A 20501-nucleotide genomic window follows, 5' to 3' on the forward strand; every position below is an offset into this window, starting at 1 on the left:
CTCCTGAGCCACATCTTTGGTTTTGCAGGCAGAGTTCTCTCTTTGCTTCTTAGAGGTGCTGATGGTGGTGGGTCAGTGCCAGGACAGGACCGTTGGTCCTGCCAAAAGCATTTGGGTGCAGTCCTGGGTATCTCTTCACAGTTCTCCTCCTAACAACCTTTTTTTCTCCCATTTCATTTCTACAGGCGAGTTTATACCGAGGTGGCTACAGCCGATTTGCCCCCTACTGAAGTGACGTGAGCCCCCTGCAAATGGGACAGCCCCCCCAGTTCATGAGGCCTGGCTATTGCAATATTTACTAGTAGAGGAACTCTATAGCAAGTTGAGGAGGAAAAACAAAAACAAAACAAAAAAAAAAAAACAAAAGAGAAAATACTTTTTTATACCTCACTATGTTCTTTGAATATGTATTTTTTTTCCCTTTAAATTTCTGCCTTTAATTCTTTTGTTCCAAAGATTGTGCTTTTTTTTTTTGTTTGTTTGTTTGTTTTTTGTTTTCATTTTTGGGGTTTTTTTTAACTGTGGTAAAAATAATGCATTTCCGTGTCTGTATGTTGGTGCATAGCTTATCCTACCAATCACGGAAAAGGCGATTAGCGATAAGGAAAGCTGTTAGAAACTGATATCATGTAATTAATCAGGAACACACAGACAGAGTTACTTCCCTGGGTCTGGTGCTTGGTGCCTGTGAGACAGGGGGATGTGAGGGAGAAGTCTCCACCTGCCGTGTTTCTGGTCTGCAGAAGGAAGCACTCTTTGGCTGTGGCTGGGACCTGAATGCTGGTGGGAAGTAGTCATTTGCGTTTGGAAATGAGGGAAATGCAGAGACTTTCCTTGTTTCCGTCACCATCTGATGTGCACAGGTTTGTGACAGTTTCAGCAGTGTAAGAACTTTAGACTTCGCAAGAGAAGAGTCCCTCAACCTGCCCAAAGACTTCAGCTGTTACCTGCTGTATAGGGGACAAGACTTTGAAAGGAGTTTTTGATGAGGATGATCTTTTCCCCACACACGGAACTTTTACTCGCTGACTTTTGTCCACTGCAGGTGGCTGTAATTGTCTTGGTTTTCATTCCTCCTTTTGAAGATCTTTCTGTCTTGCTGTCCCTTTCCTCCCCATCGTTCCTCGAGGAGTGGCAGATGCAGTGCAGGATCACGCAGAGTACCTCTGTTGCGGGCAGCAAGTGGTTAAACTTGGGGAGGTGAAGCACCTGCAGCCTCGCAGAGGAAGAAAGCGAGCAGAAGAGTCGAGCATGGCACACGCTCTGAGGCCCAGCGTGCAAGGGCTCTGCTCCTGTTCATCCTGGGCTGATTAGGTGCTTCTGCAACTATTCTATTTCAAATAACGTGAGTGAGGAAAAACCAGTCACGCATAAGCTGCTTGAGTTGAGGGACAAGCATGTGGGTTTGTGTGGGGGAAGAGGATCCTTTACATCTAAATGTGATCCTGAAGTAGTTTTGTATCTGGCAGAAGCAGTTCGTGCAAGCTCTGAATTCATAGGAACTTCCTACCACAAGCTGTTTCAGGCCCTTCCATAGCTGCATTGGAGCCCCTGGGTTTGTTTTGCCCAGCCTCTCATAGAAAGTTGTGTACCTGGTCTGCTGAGTCCATATAGACACTACATATTAGAAGACTTGGAAGGCTAGAGACTAAATAGCCAAGGGCTCCACAACTCCCAAGACCATCTCCCTTCTGCTCTCACATACAGAGAATTTGCTGTATTTCAAAGACAGCACACTTAGAGGACTGTGAGCTGTGATGTGATGTGGAGTTGCTGCTCTCCAGACCTCCATGTTCAGCTGCTGGCTCCTAGAGTGCTCCCAGTAACCCCAGTGGTCAGAGGCAGGCTCTAACCACATGCTGGAGAGATGCAGAAGTGTAACTGTACCGCGCTGCCTCGACTGCATGGGTTGGTGCTGGGGTGAGCCACGGCCCCCAGAAGGGCAGCTTAGAGTATGGGTTTGTTGGCGGAGCCTCTCCGGCTCCTGTCGAACACCTGCTTTTCCATCCACCGCTGAATAGGAAAATTCCTGCATTTAACACTAAGCAAGTGGGGAGGTGTCCTGGCCCAGCCACACACAGTCACACATTTTTTGCTCTTCCCCAGTGATACATGGAGCCTCTCTGTGCACAGCAGAGTGGAGGCACCTCAAATGGGAAGAATGGGGACGCCATTAGTTAAGCTAGAGACCCTGAAGCTATTGATTTTCTGGAGGAATAGCTAGATAAAGGGGACACCAAACTGCCAGCCTGTTGGCCACCTTTTTTTTTTCCTGATTTTATTGTTGGTTTTTTACTTTTTTTTTCCAAGCCAAAGTTTGGTTTGTTGCTGTTATGACAATTTTTTTGTTGTTTGTATATAAATATTTTAGCTTGAAAATAGGGAGGGGGGGAACAGGGTGTTGGGGCTTTCACAAAATCTAGGAAATGAGGGAGACTCGGTGTGTTTGGGGGCTTTTACTGCCTGAGTTGGGGTAGAAGAGGGAGGACTTGTGGTAGAGATAGTCATAGTCAAGGGGAGTTACTTCCACTGCAGAGCAGCCAGGGGACTTGTGGAGCTGGGATGCAGCAAAAGCCTCTACTGGACTTGTTCTCCCTGCTGTGGATGGAGGGCCTGAGCAAGGCCATCCCTCCCCTTCCCGCAGGCAGTTCCTCAGGCTGTGAGCCCAGGAGCATCTGCAGAGCCCTGCTGGGGCAGCTGCTCCCCCACTGCCCCTCTCCCACATTCAGTTCAGCTGGTTCTGACTGCTGCTCCCCAAAAGCTGGGTTCTCCCTCCCTGAGTGCCCTCCCCTGCCCTGGCAGTGCCACCTGCAATCCCCCCCTGCCACTTGGTCTCCCTGGGAGTGGGGAGGCCAGCCCCATTTCTGCCTCCTGGCAGAGTCTATGCATGGCAGCTTCAGCCCGCCCAAGTATATTAGGAATGTGAGGGGTTTAGTGCAGAAGCACCCAACCTTTGGGGGGCCGTGGTCCCCCAGTCTCCGAGTAATACCTGTTCTTCGACCATCCAGCCTGATTCCTCCCGTATGCGAGCCTGGCCTGCTCTGGTCCCTCCCTGCTGGGCTCCTCTGGTGCATTAAGCAGCCAGTGTCTCTATGACTCCACAGTCAATGCTGCAAGATCCCCTGGGGGAGCTTGCTGATAGCCCGGCTTCCTGCTCTCAGCAATGAGCTGCAGGGGGGACACCGGGACACTTGCATGGCTGGGGGCCAGAGGTAGCTCACTGGTTCCAGGTGTCCAAAGCACCAGACCTCCCAAAAACTTGCATGGCAAGGTTTCTTGAGTGAGTGTTGTGCCGTGACAGGAGAGCTCTTCAGCCTTTCTTCCCTGTTGGCGAACAACAGCTCCAGTTTCACTCTGATGTGTTATGAACTGGCTAGAGATGCTTTCAGAGTAGCCAAGGTGTGGCTATATCCATCTTCTGAAGAAGTGAGGACAAAGCCTATATCTCCCTATGCAAAATTAATTACGTTTAATAAATTGAACTGGGCCTTGGCTTGTTAGAATGATGGCAGCTAGTGCTTGTCCGTGCGATGGGTCTGCAGTCACAGGTCCCTTGCAAAGCAGGGTTTGGCTTTCTGAGGGAAAACGCACAGGCAGCCTGGCAAATAGCTTGCTGTTTGTCACCTTCTAGCCTGGTGGCATCTGGGATTCCTCTTGATGCAGAGAAAAAGATGTTTCTTTAAGTGTAGCTGTTTGTACTGTCTTGCAATAGGTCCAGCCAGTACATGATGACATACAGATGAAATTTTGAAGAGTTATTTATATGATGTGCTGGTCTGTATTTCCTTGCAGTTACAGTTGTGCTGATACAAAGTAACTTCTACTGGTATAGCATATTCTCTACTGGGAATAAGTTATATTGATGCCCAGCACATGAGCAAACTGTTGTCCCGGTCCCCATGCTTGGGAGGCTGCACTGTTGTAGGTGGGTTAGCTTTTCTAAGAAAAGCCATGACAGGACCTGGAGGCGATGGGAGCTCGGTATGAGCCTGCTGTAGCCAGCTTTTCCCAGGTTAAGCAGTTATGTGGATCCTGTGTCATGAGTTCAGATAGACAAAGCCATGTTTAAAGATAGCTGTGGCTTGGCTGTTCCAGTGCCTGAGAGGGAGCAGACTTGCCCAGCGAGGAGCACTGGCTCCGGAGTCTGAGACCTGTGTTTCGGACAGGGCTCTGTCAGTGACCCCTCAAGGCTCCCTGTGGGGCAGTTTTGTTGCTACTTTAGACTTCGCTTCCCCGTCCCTAAAGTGAAGTTGAAGTTTATCCCCTGTTCTTACCCATTTTGAGATCCATGGATGTGAAGTGCACAGCAAGAGCTGAGGAGGGTTTTCTGAGTGGCTAGCTCGAGTGCTGGTTGTGGAACGGTTAATGAAGCCATTTCCCTGCCTGAAAAGAGACACTGGCTGCTGGGCTTTCAGTTCCAGCACCCAGAACTCCGTCAGTGGGGAATACAAAACAGAGCCTCCTGGTTCTACCCATGTTTTTCCCCAGCCCATCCCTATCTGTATCTTCCCATCCTAGCCACGAAGATGGAGGCAAGTGGAAAACAGGTTTGGGGAGCACTTAGGAATTTAATAAAGGGAAACCCAAACAACAGCTCTGGGGAGCGCTTTTGCTGAGTCTAGCTCCAAAGGGAAAGCACACAGGCAGCCTGGCAGAGGGCCTGCTGCCTGTGACCCTCCAGCCTGGCGGGGTGGGGGGAATGCTGTCCTTGGTGCAGAGGGGTGATTTTTAAAGTGTTTTACCTGTTTGCACTGTTTTAAAATAGGAGGGGGGGGAAAACAAACCAACCTAGTGAACAAGATGAACATCCAATGTAAACTTCTTTGTGTTTTTATTTTTGACATGCTCTTGGATAATGTCAAACATTTTGTAGTATACACCAGTGAGACTTGATTCTTTGTTGCATAAAACACTATTTTTGGTGATGTTAATGTCTGAAAAGCCCATTCCCTCCATCCCCACCTTACTGATTGCCCTCTCCGCCCTCCAACCCCAGTAAACTTCTCTTCTACAATGAAAACTCCAGTCAATAAGGCAAGCAGGAGTCTGATAGCCAGAGTGTGAAATGGGGCCCTTTGCAAGCAGGCTGTGGGGTTTCTGCCTGGTACACTTTGCTCCAGCCAGGAGTTGTCAGGATAGCCCCCGTCCCTCTGCAGTGCCTGCATTAATGGCAGCCTAAACGGGACTTGGGATGGCCAAGCCCTGTCTCTGTTGCCACTGCTGACCCTGGAAGACAACTTTTTGCTGGGGCTGCCAATGCTGCCAGTGGTTGACCTCTTGGGGCCACAGGCTGCAGCTGGCCCAGGCTTGTGCAGGAGACCAGCTTCCCATGCTGCCTCTCAACTCGTGGTAGAGCAGGAATGCATCAGCCAAAAACCTTGCCTGATTTCACCAGGAGATTGCTGGTGTCTAAAGCCGTCCACCCAGATATTAATTTGGCTGGCAGTCAGAGTCAGCAAAATGCCTGTTAATCTTAAGAATGTTTTTTCTTTCTAAATTTTTGTTGTTGTTCTGAAGTGGGTCAATAAATCTCTTGCCAGATTCCCAGTTCTCTGCTGGTGGAGGGGCTTGTTGCTTCCCTGAGGAGTAAATTCCTTACAGAAATCAGGCCTCCCACATTAGTAGTCTCAGTTCTGGTCATGTTTTTCTATTTTTTTCTGTTCACAGTATTTTTTGTGTGTGAGTGTTGTAGTTTTGGCAGCTCTATTTGGCTGCATTATCAAGTGACGAAATCATCCTCTTATACCCCAGGGGATATGATTTGGTTTTGTTTTCTTTCCTTGGGTTTTTTTTTTTTTTTTGTTTGTTTGTTTGGGGTTTTTGTTGGGTTTTGTTGTTTGTTTTTTTTTTTAGTAGGATAAATCCTGCTTGTAAATAGCTGGAGCTAAAACCTGGGGCTGATAGCAAATGCGAACCAGGGCTGTAGAGTTATACGGAGCTGGTGGAGTATTTTACTGACCTCACAGGCTGATTTCTTTGAGACTTGGAGATTTTCAGTGCGAGGCTGAGATGCCGCAGCACCTCCCACGGCAGTGACAGACTTGCCCCTTCTCGCAGTCTCCCCAGCACCTCCCGTTGCCAGGTACTGCTGGGGAACAGGACGTGTCCCACGCGGGACGCGTTCCCTTCCCCTGGATCATTTCCTAGGACGCCCGAGCCGCTTGCCCAGGGTCCCATTTCCCTGCTGACTCTGGAGAAGCAGTATCTGCATCCCAGGGCTTTGTGACAGCCTTTAACTTCCCGCCCTCCCTCGTTAAGTATCATATTGTATAGTAGCTTTCAGACCATACAGTATTCATTGGGTTATTCCTATTATTATCAAGTAGCTGGAATTGTGAAGGTTGGAGTAGTTAGATCTTTAGCTTTTATTCCTTTTTTTTGTATTACTATCCATGTGTATAAATTATTGATCATGTTGCTGGCTTTTATAAACTCTAAGCAAGGGGGGAAACCCTTCCTAACCCTTTGCAAATGGTAATGAAGCACTGTTTTTAAATAAAAGAGAGAAACACCAGTCTGCTGGCTCCCATGTGTTGTCTGTTTTTCAGCACATCTGGATGAATTTCGCTGGTGCATCTCCTTGGCAGGTAAAACACAAAGAAGGGAAGCTGGTGTGAAGAACGAGCCGGGAGATTGGATCTTCTTAACAGTGATAAAGGGTGAAGCCTTGGCAAGTCACGCTGGCAAAATCCCAGCCCCATCTGTTCCTATACCAACCTCTCAGAAAATCCACACCTTTCCCTGCCATTCTTTCCCATTGCTGCTTATTAGCAGAAAAGGGCCAATTGTTTGGTATTTAATAAGAAGCCTTTTTATTTTTTTTTCTCTCCCAAGCCTAGTTGGTGATTGAGCCTGTTAGTGAAAGGAGAGACAGCCACTTCAAATTACAGTGTCGGCATCTCCTTTAGTGCCTGTGTAGCCACCCTCGCTCCCTCGGTCTGTGTTAGCACAGGTTTAATAGTTACACAACTGGAAGCTGGGGTTCCTGTGTCGGCGTAAATTTCCTCTGGGAGTTTGGACACGTCTTTTAATCACTGCCCTTGTTGTCCTGCCTGTAAAAGGAGTGTTGCTGCAGACAAGCAGAAATTCATTCACATTCTGTGTAGTACTTACAAATCCTCCAGTGAAAGATGTCATGCAAATATAGATCAGTGTAATCAAATGCCTTTTAAACTGAAATGATCCTAAAAATAGCAAATAATAAATCCCTGTGGCTAATTGGAAGTGATTATTGAAACAATAACTGAGCAAAATGATACAGCCAAATATGCCTAGTACAGTTGAGGCTGGTGCTTTAATTGCTTTTGGAAATGCAAGGTAGCAGGAACAAGAAGCGTGGGATAAGGTGTGTCCCTGGGCAGTAGGATTGTCGATTATGATGCAGGAAGGTGTGTGAGCTCCTTAAGCATTCCTTCCCAGTATTTACCAAGGATATGTTCCTGTCAGATGATCCTCATTTCATTCTAACAATAACTCAAGAGGATGTTCAACAGTGACTGCTAAAATTAGATGCCTGGAAATCAGGGCTGTATAATTGTTGAAGAAAAGCTGGTTAAGGGATTCTTCATTGGTGGAACTGGGAAAGGTCTTGAAAGGAAGCTCTGCTGTGCTGGGAGAAAGGCATTGCAGAGGCAGGCTCCAGGGGCACAGCAAAGGAGCTCTAGGTCTTCCAGCCTACCTTCGTTTCAAGGCAAAGCTGTAAAATGGCTGATCCTGGAGTTCACTAATTAGTCAGTAAAAGTGTTGTAATATTCAGCAGTGCTCAATGTGCTTTATCAAAAGTAGAGCTCACCAAAGGAAGCAGAGGTTCTTGGAATGCACTGCAAGCTGGCTGAGGAAGCAAACACAGCTGCTTTAATACATTCCCCCTTTCTATAAGCTGTAAATAATTGTAATAAGTAATAGACAAATCACGCCAGTCACAGCTGATCACGAGCCATGGTGCTTGTTTCTGTGTGTGTAGGTAGCATCACCTGAGAGCGACAGTACCACCGTCGGGAAGGACCTGGGCAGAGGGTTTGGCAATAACCTGGGCCTGGGCTCTGTGCCATGGGCCCTTGTGTCAGCCCAGGCTCCACCAGTGTGGCTGCTGAGCAAGAATCTCGATGCCACACGGCTGTGCCTGGCTGCTGCAGGGTGGGATGGAGTCAAGAAATGGTAACGTTTGCTGGAAAGCATTCGGGTCACACTGTACTGATTTATGAATTCAAACTGAATTTGCAGAAGAGCTCAAGGGTGAGGTTAGTGTGACTGCTAAGGCTGCATCTTAGGCTGGCACTGACAAGCTGCATCAGGAGATTTGACCCAAAAGCTCAAGAAGAAGTCCTGATCCCTGTGCCAGTAGCAAAGCTGACTTCTTGTCAGGATTTTGCTGCTGGACTTTTCTTGACTGTACTGGCTCAGAGATGGCAGCCTGAGCATCCCTTTGATAGGAGAGCTTAGCTTAGCAGCTGGTGTGGGAGGAAGAGTTATTTGCATGCCCTCTTTCTGTCTTTATGCAGAAAATTGCAAAGTTGTAGAATAATTTGGGTTGGAAGAGATCTGTGGAGGCCATCTAGTGCTATGTCTTGCTCAAAGGTGAGGCAAGTTCATGTAACTGCAGCATCTTCAGTGTGAGCTCAGAGGGGAAATGCATTTTGCAGTGCCAGCAACTTCAACATGTCCTGGGAAGTGAGAGGTGACCCCCGCTCCCCTGTGTGCCTGCAACTGTTTCCTTCCCCGTGCAGCCGGGGCTGGTTGTTGCGGCTGTTTCACCAGGGTGGGGAGGAGAAAAACTGCAATGGGCTTAACTTTGATTTAGACAAGATGTATTTTTTGTGATTGCTCTCACTTTGCCTGAAACATGATAATTTCTGGCAGAGCGTGTCCAGTGCAGGCTCCTGCTGCTTCCAGCGTGGTTTAAGGGCTGGAACTGGCTGGGGGAAGAGAGGGGAAACAGAAAAACAACCGTGAGAGCTCATCTGTTATTTGTCAGGAAGGATAATTGATTGGTTTCTAGAAGCACCTTGCAAGGAACAGAGGTATGACTTTTCCGTGTCTTTCCTGCCAACTGGTGTAACATTCCGCAGCACACAGCAGGTGAAGCCAGGCAACTCCAGCCATAGCTGTTGGGTTAAGGAACTTCCTGCAATTAGTGATTGCTAAAGCATTTCTAAGTGCCAAATACTAATCCAGGAGCTTCCAGTGACTTACCCCATCCAGCCCTATTGCTGACCTCACTGGAGATGAGCCATCCTCTCTCCTGGGTGCTCTGTTCACCTTGGGCTCGCACTGACCCCTTGGCCCAAACCTGGAACCCTTGGGTGCTGCTCCTCTTCCCTTTGCTGGTTGGTGGACGCAGCCCCACAAAACCAAGTCTTTGCTCACAGGGCCAGCCCAGGTGTGCCAAGCCCAGCATTCCCCCATGTCACCCGCGGCAGAGGAGAAGGCTCCTGGCTTGTGCGAGCCCCATAACCAGGGAAGCAGTGAGAATACTGGAGCTGAAACTGGAGGATTTTTGTTTCTGGCAAGAGGCAGGCATCTCCTGCAGGTCTCTGAAGGTGGAGCAGGGACTGTTTGGCTCCTGAGGTGTAGTGGCCACCAGCCCATGACCAGACTCTAGGAGTCAGCCTTCCCACTTGGAGAAGCCTCGCTGTTTGGCCCCTTTCCTGCTGCAGCACACTGATGCCGGGGTCCCTGTGTGCGCCAAGGAGGAGATGCACAGAGCCGGCACTGGGAGCAGCTGTCCCAGTTTGTGGAAACTTTCTTGCCTTTTTAAGGACATGCAGAGTGCTGTGCTCTAACTTTAGCACAAAGGTATGGTTGACTTGGCTTCTTTTATTAATGGATGAGTATAAATATATCTGCTCTTGGTGCCTGTCTTGTTCTTCCACGTGTAAACACTGAGCTCTGTCCCAGCTCCTTTTGATGATAAATTCCTTGTCTTTTGAATCACAAATCACCTTTTTGTGTGTCAGGAGGAAGTGTCAAAGCCCAAAGTCACTTTGTTTTTTATAGCACCAGCGCTCTCCAGCTGAACTCCGCTCAGACATCACCGATTTCACGGAGCTCTGCAACAACAGCGGATCTGGCGTGTTTACGGTCTTACTGAAGTAGCCTTTGAGCTCCTCTGGAGCCCTGCTGCCACAGAGCGCTGCAGTCCTCTCTTATTTTTTCAAGGATGTCACCCGTCCTTCCCGGCAGGAGGCTGGGAAACCTCGCTTCCCGTTCGAAACACCAGGGCTTTTCTTTTTCGGTCAGTGCTTCTGAGTTCTGCCGCTTCTGCTCCACGAGAAGCGGCTCTCCAGAAATAGCTCCTGCTCCTGGCCGAGCGCGGCTCACGTGGGTGCTGCCGGCTGTCCCCGCGCTCTCCCCCAGTGCAGGGCAGCTGCAGATGCCTGTGCCCACAGCACAAGGGGCTGGGGAGGGATTTCGGCGCACCCCAGAGCGAATGTGGGTGAGCTGCCTGCTCTGCTGTCCCACTCGGCTGCAGGGCTTGAAGGTGAGAAAGGAAAAGGGAGAATCGGTGCCATCCATGCAAAGCTTTGCACAGGTGGTAGGAAGCTTTGCGCCTGTGTTGTGGAGGGCTGATGGAAAAGTTTGGGGAGAAAATGAAAAAGTCAGAGTTGGGGAAAAGCTGGTGTGTGCTGACCTTGCACAGTGGCCTTGAGGGGGAGGGCTGAGCTGGCTGCAGAGCAGTGACCCAGGGATAACACTCTTATTTCTTTGGGGACCTGCAGTGGGGTTTGTGGTACAGGAACAGAAATGACCCCCTTGCTCCCCACAAACACTGTGACGTGACCAGCGCTGAGCTGAGAGCCAGTGCATCCAGAGGTCTGGAGAGGTGAGTCTGACACACTTCACAGGGTCAGATTGGGTGAGACAGCCTTGAAGCATGGGAGATGACAGCTGTGGTGAAGCCGACTCATCCCTGGTTGGGATCCAGGTCCTGCCGTGGTTGAGAGGGTCATTAGCTCTGGAGGGGAGGCCAGGCAGAGCCCGGCTCAGCCTTTCGGGTCACTGAGCGGCTGTGCAAAATATCTCTTTTTTGCATGGCTCTCAGAAAGAGAGAGCCTGGGCTCTCAGATAGCTTTGACTCAAAAAGAGCAAATACCCTGAGTTACCGCAGGGTTGAGGGAAACGCGCCATTCCCACAGGCTCGTTACTTACATCAAATACCTCTTGCACTGTGGATTTGGGACCTGTCACAACAGCAGCATGAGTAAGTACCAGGGCCTGTGCCAGCAAGTCACCGGGCCCCAGCATTGTCCATGAGCTGTGGGGCACCACGAAAGGGCTCCTTGCCATCAGCCAGTGGCCTCACACCAAAACTGGGCAAAAACCCCACGTGCAGAGCTAAGGGAACTTGCTCTGCTTGTCCCCTCAAGGAGCAGCATGCAGGAGGCAGCTATAAGACATCCCTAGTAGCAAGGAGGGTGATAAATAGCCCCAGAGATGGGTTGCCAGACCTGATTTACCTCTGGCTGATCCTGGAGCCTTCAGGCTCTCAAGTATGTTGCGCTCCACTGAGGAATGGTGCCCTCAAAAAATGAAGCTGAAGCCAAATTTCCCTCCAGGGTCTGAACACATTTGTGCCTGGCCAAAGCTGCTCAAGTTGTGGGAGTGGTGGCTCCCAGCAATGGCCTGGGGTGCTTAGAGCCATGCCAGCACCCTGGGAGCTGTCTCAGGTGGGACATCCCAGCACCTACACAAAACCCGCTGTAATTTGCAGGCCAGGTGTGACCTGGCACTGCAGGGGGAGCTGGGGAGATTTCTTCTCAATGGCAGTGAGTTGCCACTGCTCACCACACAGGGAGCTTTGTTCACTCTTTTTCTTTACCTGTGTGTTTGTTTCTCATTTTGAAGGAGAAAAAGCTTTTGAAGGGTTTGCACTGTGGCAAAGGGGACATTGCAAGCTTCCTCCAACTTCTTGTATCGGGGAAAGGAAACCAACCCCTTTCCCTTCCAGGCAGGCAATAAACCTACCTTTAGAAAACTAAATGCTCTGGAGTCTTGCCTGTCTCTGGCATGCTCTCATCCTGCTTGCAAGTCCCTGGCAGCTGCCTTTCCCCAAGGCCTCCACTAGAAATGAAACACCTTGACAAAACCAAAGGGGTCCTGTGAGAAACACCTTGGCTGAGCATCCCTTTCCCTGCTAGTGACTGATGGCACCAGGGGCATGTACTCTGTGGCCATGGTGCAGAACCAGGAGCCACTTTGTCCCTGTGAGGTAGCAGTGTCCATCTCTACTTGGAGCTGCACAGATGCACGGTGGATTTAAACTCTGGTTTCCTTTGGGAAAATGTGAAATATTGATCATCCTGTGCGTTTTTATGACTTCCTGTCCCCTTGCAGGGCATCCTCACAGCTGAGAGGCTCTAGAGGAACAGGAGCATCCTTATGGACATTGCCAAGGCTGAGATCTCAGCAATCCTGCGTGTGCAGGAAGCGTGTCCTGAAAAACAGCTGGGTCTGGGTACAGTACATCTCTGATGTGGCCCTGGAGATTTTGCTCACCACGGGTATCCGCGTCATTCCCTCCCTGCCACTGCAGCTATGTCGGTCTCCTGGGGCCACATGTTTCTAGAACAGTTACCAGCACTGAGTCTGAGCATCTGTGCCCAAAATACAATGAGAGTTGCCAGGAGGAGAGAAGAGGCAGTGGATGAATCTCCTCTTTTCTGCTTTGCAAGCAATCTGGTCCCAAGCTTTGAGCTCTGCTACGCTGCCCTGACGGATTGGCTTAGTGGTAGGTGGCTGCTCAGGGCGTGCTGCAGAGCAGGAGTTATCTTTTTCCAAATCCTTCGCTTCTGCCCTCTGGCAGCCAAGCAGTCCTCATGGAACAAAATCCTAACATGCTCAGAGGCAGGTTTCATGCCCAGAAATGTTTCTGGCCTCAGTTTCGCTCCAGGCATTGGGGAAAATACAAATGCTTTTTAAAGCTGCCATCTCATCATCTAAGTCAGAGAAACCATGCACCATGAATGTGTCCAAAGGAATGACCCAGGGGAACAACAGGGCTTGAGTACACGGGATGATGCAAGGCAGAAAAAGCAGCAAGGCACATTTTGAACGGTACTTTAGTAGTCTGGTCACGTGGATAAAATTAAAAAGAGAGCAAGGACCAATAACTCCAGGTCTAGCCAGCCTTCCAGGACACACTGCAGGACTCAGCAGGGCCATGAACACCCAGAGCTCTCTTACCCACCAGGGCAGTGAAGGCCATGATGTTTCTGAGATTTCTGTACCCAGGACAGTTATTATTCCACCTCATTTTACAATTTATTTTTTAACACCTCTTTTCTTTCACTAGTGTTTCTGCAAAGCCTGGAGAGGTCCCAGAGCTTGGAGTTACCAGCCTTTGCCTCCCAAAGCCACAGCGAGGCACCTGGGTCTGTGATATCCCATGTATCTCCTGGCTGTCCATGTGCGGGAAGGCCGTGTCCAGAGCCAGAGCTGTGCTGCAGTGCTGAGGGTCTGTGGCCACACCAGGAACAGGACTGGCTTCTTCTCTTTCACCTTGCAGGTGTCACTGACCAGTGAAGAGCAGCAAACCCAGGACCCAGTCTCAGACCTGGCCCACTGGTGGTCTGATTTTATAGCTGCTTCATACAAAAAAAACCCCCAAGCCCTTGGGTGGGAAATCTGGAGACCCAAAGGATTGTCAGCATGGTCCTAAAGGGTTGACCAAAGGTGAAGGGACCACACAGCCTGGCAGGGGTGGTGAGGTAGCCCTGGGGAGACATCCTCGCACTGGGGTCTCCTGGAGGGAGGAGGGAACAGGAGGAAGGGGCTCTGTGAAGTTTAATCCCAAACCTCAGGCTATCCCAAACAGGATAGGAGGGATGGCTAAGGTTTGCCTTAGTGACAGCTGAGAAGAAGAGGCTGGTGTGGAAGGACTGATGGGGCGCAGGCTGTGTCCTCTGGGCAGCGGTATCGCCTCCTTCTGCCCACAAGACCACTTGGTGCCTTCTGCCCAGCCCTCAGTTTGAAGAACCAGACTAGGACCTCACACTTGAAGTTGTCTTCATTAGTATTTGTTCTCTAGAGAACAATTCTGCCAGCAGCCACTGATGTCCATGTTTTCACTGCCATTGCTGCAGCTGCTTGTGTTCCTGATGTCAAAATATGTGTCTCATTAGACACCAGGACGACCTGGTGGAGACCCTGCCTTCCTTAGCTAATGCATTTCCCAGGATGTGGGCACAGTGACTCAGTGATACTGTGTGATTTCCTCATTTATGTTTTCCTGTCCCAGAGCTACTGTCTTGAGAATTTTCCTTCTGTATCTAATCCCACAAATGCCCTGCTGGTTTCCCACATGTGAGGTGTGGGTAGTGAGGTATCTCATACCTCCCCTCTCTAGGCTGCCCCAGGTTCTGCCTGTAGCTGCATTTCCCACATGCAGCCATACCCACATCTGGCCATATCCCTTCACTCCTGTAAGGACCCAGCACAGGCTCCAGCCATTCAGAGGTGGTTTTTCCATTGTGTGGGTGGTGTGTGGCTCTAGAGCGCCTGTTTCCCAATCCTGCTCACCAAATTTGGAGTCATGTCTCCATCCACTTCTGCTGCAAGCTCAGGGCTGCTTCAGGAGCAGCAGGGTTTGAGCCAAAGCTTTGGGAAAACATTGATCTCCATGCGTGCTCTGTGGGCTTGGAGCTGGAGCTGATAGGGAGGTGCAGCTCCTCCTGTGTCTCTCTGCTCATCAGCATCTCTGGGGTGTGAATGCTTGGATGTGAGCTCCTCAGCATTTAAGGGTGAAAAGGTTTCCCACATTACCTGGCTCCCACCTGTCATCTGAATGTCACAATAATTTAGCTGTGGCAAAGGTAACAAGAGTCACTTAGGTTTCAGCCAGCATGCCAAGAGCTGCAAGTTGGGTCACATGCATAAGGGGAGAGGAATTTCCCTTAGGTCTTCAGGAAACGTATGGACCCATGCTGGGGTCCTGAAACCGGAACAGCTGGACAAGCCCTGGCAGGGCAATGTGTGTGTGTTGTTTCAGTGGTGTTCACATGGGTTTACCACGGCAGCACCCTCAGGGGTGGGCGGTGCTATTCCAGTGCTGCCAGGTTCAGCTGCCATGAAATCACCCATGGGATTTTACAGGAGACATTTGCCTTTGTGGGGATGTTTGTGCTTAGGGTCATGTCTATTTTTGCTTCTACACCTTGTATTTTTAAATTGGGTTTGATTGGCAAACAATGCCTGCAGCGCAGCACCTTTCAGATCATCTGTCATGTCAGAAAATGGCTTTGAATATCTGTCTGCTCATTTCAAGCTAAATATTTACTCTGTAATTAGATAGCTTTGTTTCAAATGCTTTTTTTTTTTTTTTTTTTAAATAAAATATGAATGAAAAGTCAGTATTAACTTGCTTAAATGGATGGAAATATGCAGGTGGAAAGCAAAACACTTCTGCAAAGCTGCTGTGGGTGTTTAGCCTTCACAAAATGTCCCTCTGTTTCTCTTTTCCCCTGTGTTCATGACTGTGAAAATCTGCTCTGTTGGTTTCTGTGCCAGGATATGCTGGGGATACTGCAGCTGTGTGCATGGAGGCGGGGGAAAAGTCTTCAGCCCATCCTGTCCTCACTTAACAGTGCTCCTCGATGGGAGGCCCAGCTGGGCTCTTGTCCCTGGAGACATCACTGCCCTGGCCCCAGGATGCTGTCTGGGTCCCCCCAGTGTGGGTGCAATGCAGCTGTGGTGTGGCAGTCTGGAGGCATCTCTGACACAGCCTCCCTGTCAAAGGCACGCTCTGTGTGTGCTGTGCAGGGATGAAAAATGATGGGGACCTGGGGCAAATGTGGTTTCATGTTTTCCTGCCAGAGTACTAAAAGTCATGTTCTTGCAGAGACAGAGGGCTCATGCAGTCACACGTGGGCAAAGACAGAAAGGAAGGAGCAAGTTTCATACTTCACTGGGGCACTTGAAAAGCATTGGCTGCTGTTGTAAATTTACTCCCAAGATGGCCAAACCTGTGGCTTCTGGTTCACCTGTGAGTTCAGAGGGAAGAAAAAAAGAAAGACAATTTTTATGTCAACCTCACTCAGGCTGAAAATATTTCTTTTAGGTTCCTGGCAAGCCAAAAGCCTCCTGACACCCTGGCATTGCGTTGCATCAGGGGTCTACATGGTTTGATTTTGCTTTCAGATGAAATCATAACATTTCCCAGCTCCACTCCCAAGGCAGATGATCTTCCAATCCGTAGGATACTTCGGAACTCCTGCATGAGCGCAGGAAGACACTGGCCAGTGACAGGGCTGCCCACTGGCTGCCTGAGACTGCCCAGCTGGGGGAGCATGAGATCCTGTCCCCCCTTCACCAGGGCACTCAGCTTTGCAGATGGAAGCTGCCTCTGGATTTCAAACTAGAGAGAAATTCAAGGTAAGAAAGGAGGATAAAGATTGAAATTAAAACCTAAAATATAACTTCAGAGGACACAACAGTTAAGCTGCTAGGGGAAATATCTGAACTCTAGGGATTTGATTTTGTGAGTGGCTGCAAGTGAGAGCTTCCCACTGGACCTGAATTCAGTGGCAGGGGAACTCTGCCTCAGAGCACAACTTTACTTTTAATTACTTCTAGCTAAATCTAGGTGAAGGAATTGTGTACTACTAAATGATCTCACTCAACATAAGATAACTTTACTTTCATTCTTCTTATCCTGTGTAAATAAGACACATATCCATTGGCTGTTGTGTAAATAACCTCATTGCCTCACCAGTGCCAAGAGGTGGCCCTTCCCTTTCTGCTTCGCCTTGTCACCTCTGATGCCTTTTGGCTATGTTATCTCCTGTCAGCATGCCTAAAGCCAAGTAAAAACATGCTGCCTGCAGTAGTCAGTTGTATTTTCTAAGACACTGTCTTATTGTATCTGCTCAGGTAACCCTATCCGAGCAGGGAATGCTGAACGAGGCGCTCCAATCCACCGCAGGAGCTGGGATTAGGTGCTGGTTCTTCACACTGTGCATTTCTCCACATGCTGGATTGTCATAAGCTGCTCTAAAAGTTAACTGGGTACATGAGCTTGTGAGCCCAGTCCTAGAGTTATAAGTTGGAAATGAGTGATTGTATTTTCAACTTACAATAAAGCTGGCTTAGAATTACAAAGTCATGGTAAGGGTTGGAAGGGACCTTAAAGATCATCTAGTTCTGTCTCCCCTGCCATGGGCAGAGACACCTTTCACCAGACCAGGTTACTCAGAGCTTCATCCAACCTGGCCTTAAACACTTCCAGGGATAGGGCATCCACAGCTTCTCTGGGCAACCTGTTCCAGTGCCTCACTCCCTCACAGTAAGGAATTTTTTCCTAAAATCTAATCTAAACCTACTCTTTCATTTTGAATCTATTATCCCCGTGTCACTACTGGCCCTTGCATAAAAGCTTCTTCCCATCTTTCATATAGGGTCCTATTAGGTACTGGAAGGATGCAATTAGGTCACCCTAGGCCTTCTCTATTTCAGGCTGACCGAAACCTGTTCTCAGCCTTTCCTCATAGAGAGGTGCTCCATCCCTCTGATCATCTTGGTGGCATCTCTCTTCCCTTTTTGCATTTCCCTCCTCCCCGTCAGTGTGCACCATCTTGCACAGCAGTGTGGATGTCCTGCAAGGCAGATCCTGTGGGTGTGCTGATATATCTCCTTGGCGCTCTGCCCAGTGCCCCCAGCTGGGATATGGACCATGCTCACTGCTGTGGTGAGCTCCTTGGCCATTGATCAGGCTTAGGGGCTCCTGTGCTTTCATGTCAATGCTACTTTCCAGGGCAGCTTTGTGTGCAATGCCTGATATGTTAATACCAACAGGCACAATGTGCTTCAGAGGAAGCGTCCACAACTTTTTCCCCTCAGGCAGAAAATCCCTCTCCGCAGAGGGAACCAGTTATCCTGCTTTGTTCTGGCAGCTGGAGGCTAATGGTGGCCTGAGGGTGGCCAAGATGTGCCACACTTGGGGTTCTTGTGGTGATTTTGGTGATGTGGTCCATGTGGATCTCCTCTGAAGGCATTTCTCTGAGGTTTAAGGTTAGGAAACTGCCCCAGGAATGCTATGAGCTGTGTTACAGTTCCTGCTAAATCACTAACCAAAATCATCAAAATGTTTCTTGAAAGTTTTTGGACGTGGGAGCATAGGGATGCTGTTTGTGGAGCTGGTGGGATGATCCTGCTGGTGCTCATGCTGCACCAGCACCATGGAGCACTTCCAGCCGTCAAGGCTGCAGAGTGGCTATTCCCACATCATCAGTGTTTTCTGGTATTTCCTCACATGAAGCTTTGCCCTGCAGAAGCTCAGAGACTTCTAGGATCCTGTTGCCAGTAGCCATCAACTGTTTTTGGAAAATGGATTGAAAATCCCATGCCCCAGTGGAGTCTGATTTAGGCCTGGGGTGTTGAGGCTGAGCAGAGTACAGCAGGAATAGTATTTTCTATGTGTGCCCATGGAGGGTAGCAGGACTCCCCAGAGTAACTGGTGTGGGGTACCACCTCTGAGTGATGAGCTGGGTAAGAGGGGGGCTGAGGCTGAGGGGTGCCCACCCAGCACAATACAGTGTGAGTGGGAGGAAAGGGGGCAGAGCAACAGCGAGAGCAGAGAAATCATCTCAGTCACGGTGCCTTTCCGATGGCACCACGTCTGGCACCCACATGGTGGAGCCTTTGGGCTTACCCCACACACAGAAGATGAAATACCAGTCATCTGGAGAAAGAGGAGGAGGGGAAAAGCATGGAAAAGGGAATCTCCAGGAGAGAGAAATGTTTCTCTTGGGAGAAGTGGAGCAAGGGGAACGGCTCTTAGAGTTGCCAGGCAGGGAAGTGCCGTTTGCACACAATCACTGTGGAGACTGGCACCAACTCTCCCTCTTGTGGGCATTTCCCTCTGCTTTGTGTAGGGTCTGGTAGCTGCCAGTCCTGCCAGCAGTCCTGAACCTCTGTTAGCTTCATCCTAATGAGATGGCTCATAACTCCTGTATTAAATATCCATGTAAAATAGGCCAAGAGGGTGGCCTGAGCTGCAGAGTCAGCACCTGGAGTGCCCTGGCATTGTGCTTATCACTCAGCAGGTGAGAGGCAAATGTCTGTAAAATGATACACCTGAAAGCAGGAATCATGAAAAGCGAGCAGCAGATATGGAATCAATGACTTCCCATACTCACTCCTTGCAGGTCAGAGTGGCCAGGATTACACTTTCTGCTTCCCTCTCACTTTGCTCAAGTAGTTCTTTTTACTTTGTTTAAAAAACCAAACAAGTCAAAACTTACCCATGTTCCCACCTGAATTTCCACCTGAACTCCTCCCCTGCCGAAGATTTCATCTCAGCCCAGACTGTGCTCATGGCTGAGACATTTGTATTACGTGTTTTTTGACACAAAAGGTCTGCCTTCTTTGTCTGGTCCATCTGCAGTCCCATTCCTTTTCCAGACTTTTTGATCTGTGGTCCCAGTGTGTCCTTGTCTGTTTTTCATTTATGATTTGGACCCTCTCTGCCCCAATAAATAGGTGAGGCCCTGTATGTCTTCCTGTGAAGGCCAATGTACCTCTCTCAGCTTCATGAGCTGTAGATCTACAAGAGCAGCAGATAAACGCTGGCCTTTCAATCAGGAGGATAATAAATCCAGTGTAATTTGGCCCTTGCTGTAAACTCGTAGACAAGTCACAAAATTAGCACTGAAACACAGGGAAGGAGCATGGATTCATTTAGAGCGAGTCACCACGTGGAGCGAAATCTCTGCTGCAGCTGACGGGGAAGGAAATAAAAGGACCGCAGGCTAAGATAAGCAATTTCCAGACAGATGCTGCCACAGACCAGCTGGATCCGACCAGCTGCGCCACCAACACTGGAGCACTTAGCAGGAGGAGGAAGATCAAAAAATAAAACCATGGTGTTTGAGGAACTCGCAATTAAAAAGGACCCAGAGACGGGAGCCCTGCATGTGCAGAGATCTTTGAGGGTAACGGAGCTTCATTTTTATTGTTGGTTTGGTTTTTTTTTAGAATGAGCACGCCTTAAAGCTGTTTGTGAATGGTTAGAAAGTGATTATCGGATTTTTTGTCTTTGTGCATTGGCTGATCTTCTGCAAAGTCACCAAGTCAGCAGGTTGTTTTAAACAGTTTGACCTAGTAAGGCTGTAGCCATGTCTGAAGTATATTTTGGGGAGCATGTATAAGAGGATTAACAAAAATTATGAACTCATGAAGAATTCTGCCTATGGCTGTTAAATGCAAGCATGCAAATATAACCTTGGGAAGTCCTTTAGCCTCAAGTTGCTGTGATGGAATAGAGCTGTTCCTGCTTCTTACACTTTCCCTGGGCATCTGCCACCAGTGTTGTTGGGGGAAGAGGCCCAATGAGTTGGCATGAGTTTTCCATGCATGCTGTGTATGTAAGATACTTACAGGTGAACTTTCCGAAGGTGCCCAGCCTGGGACATGTGTATATGCAACCCCAGACCCCAAAGAGCTGGGACGGCTGGCCAGGCTAAGCATTTGGCAGGGATGCTGTGTTACACTCGTACCACTTCCTAAGG

General features: G+C 49.2%; 1 protein-coding gene across 11 annotated transcripts in view; it reads left to right on the forward strand.

Moving 5' to 3' along the window:
• The window catches only part of RBFOX2 (RNA binding fox-1 homolog 2), a 172027-nt gene extending 165513 nt beyond the window's left edge, over nt 1-6514 (forward strand). For all 11 annotated transcript variants that reach the window (XM_069002901.1, XM_069002900.1, XM_069002904.1 and 8 more), the window contains one exon: nt 186-6514. In XM_069002901.1, the coding sequence (XP_068859002.1) occupies nt 186-230 (45 nt within the window). In that variant the 3' untranslated portion in view covers nt 231-6514. The remainder of the gene's footprint in view (nt 1-185) is intronic.
• Nucleotides 6515-20501: the final 13987 nt, after the last annotated feature.

Source organism: Aphelocoma coerulescens, chromosome 1A, assembly GCF_041296385.1.
Source record: "Aphelocoma coerulescens isolate FSJ_1873_10779 chromosome 1A, UR_Acoe_1.0, whole genome shotgun sequence".
NCBI classification, from domain to species: Eukaryota; Metazoa; Chordata; class Aves; order Passeriformes; family Corvidae; genus Aphelocoma; species Aphelocoma coerulescens.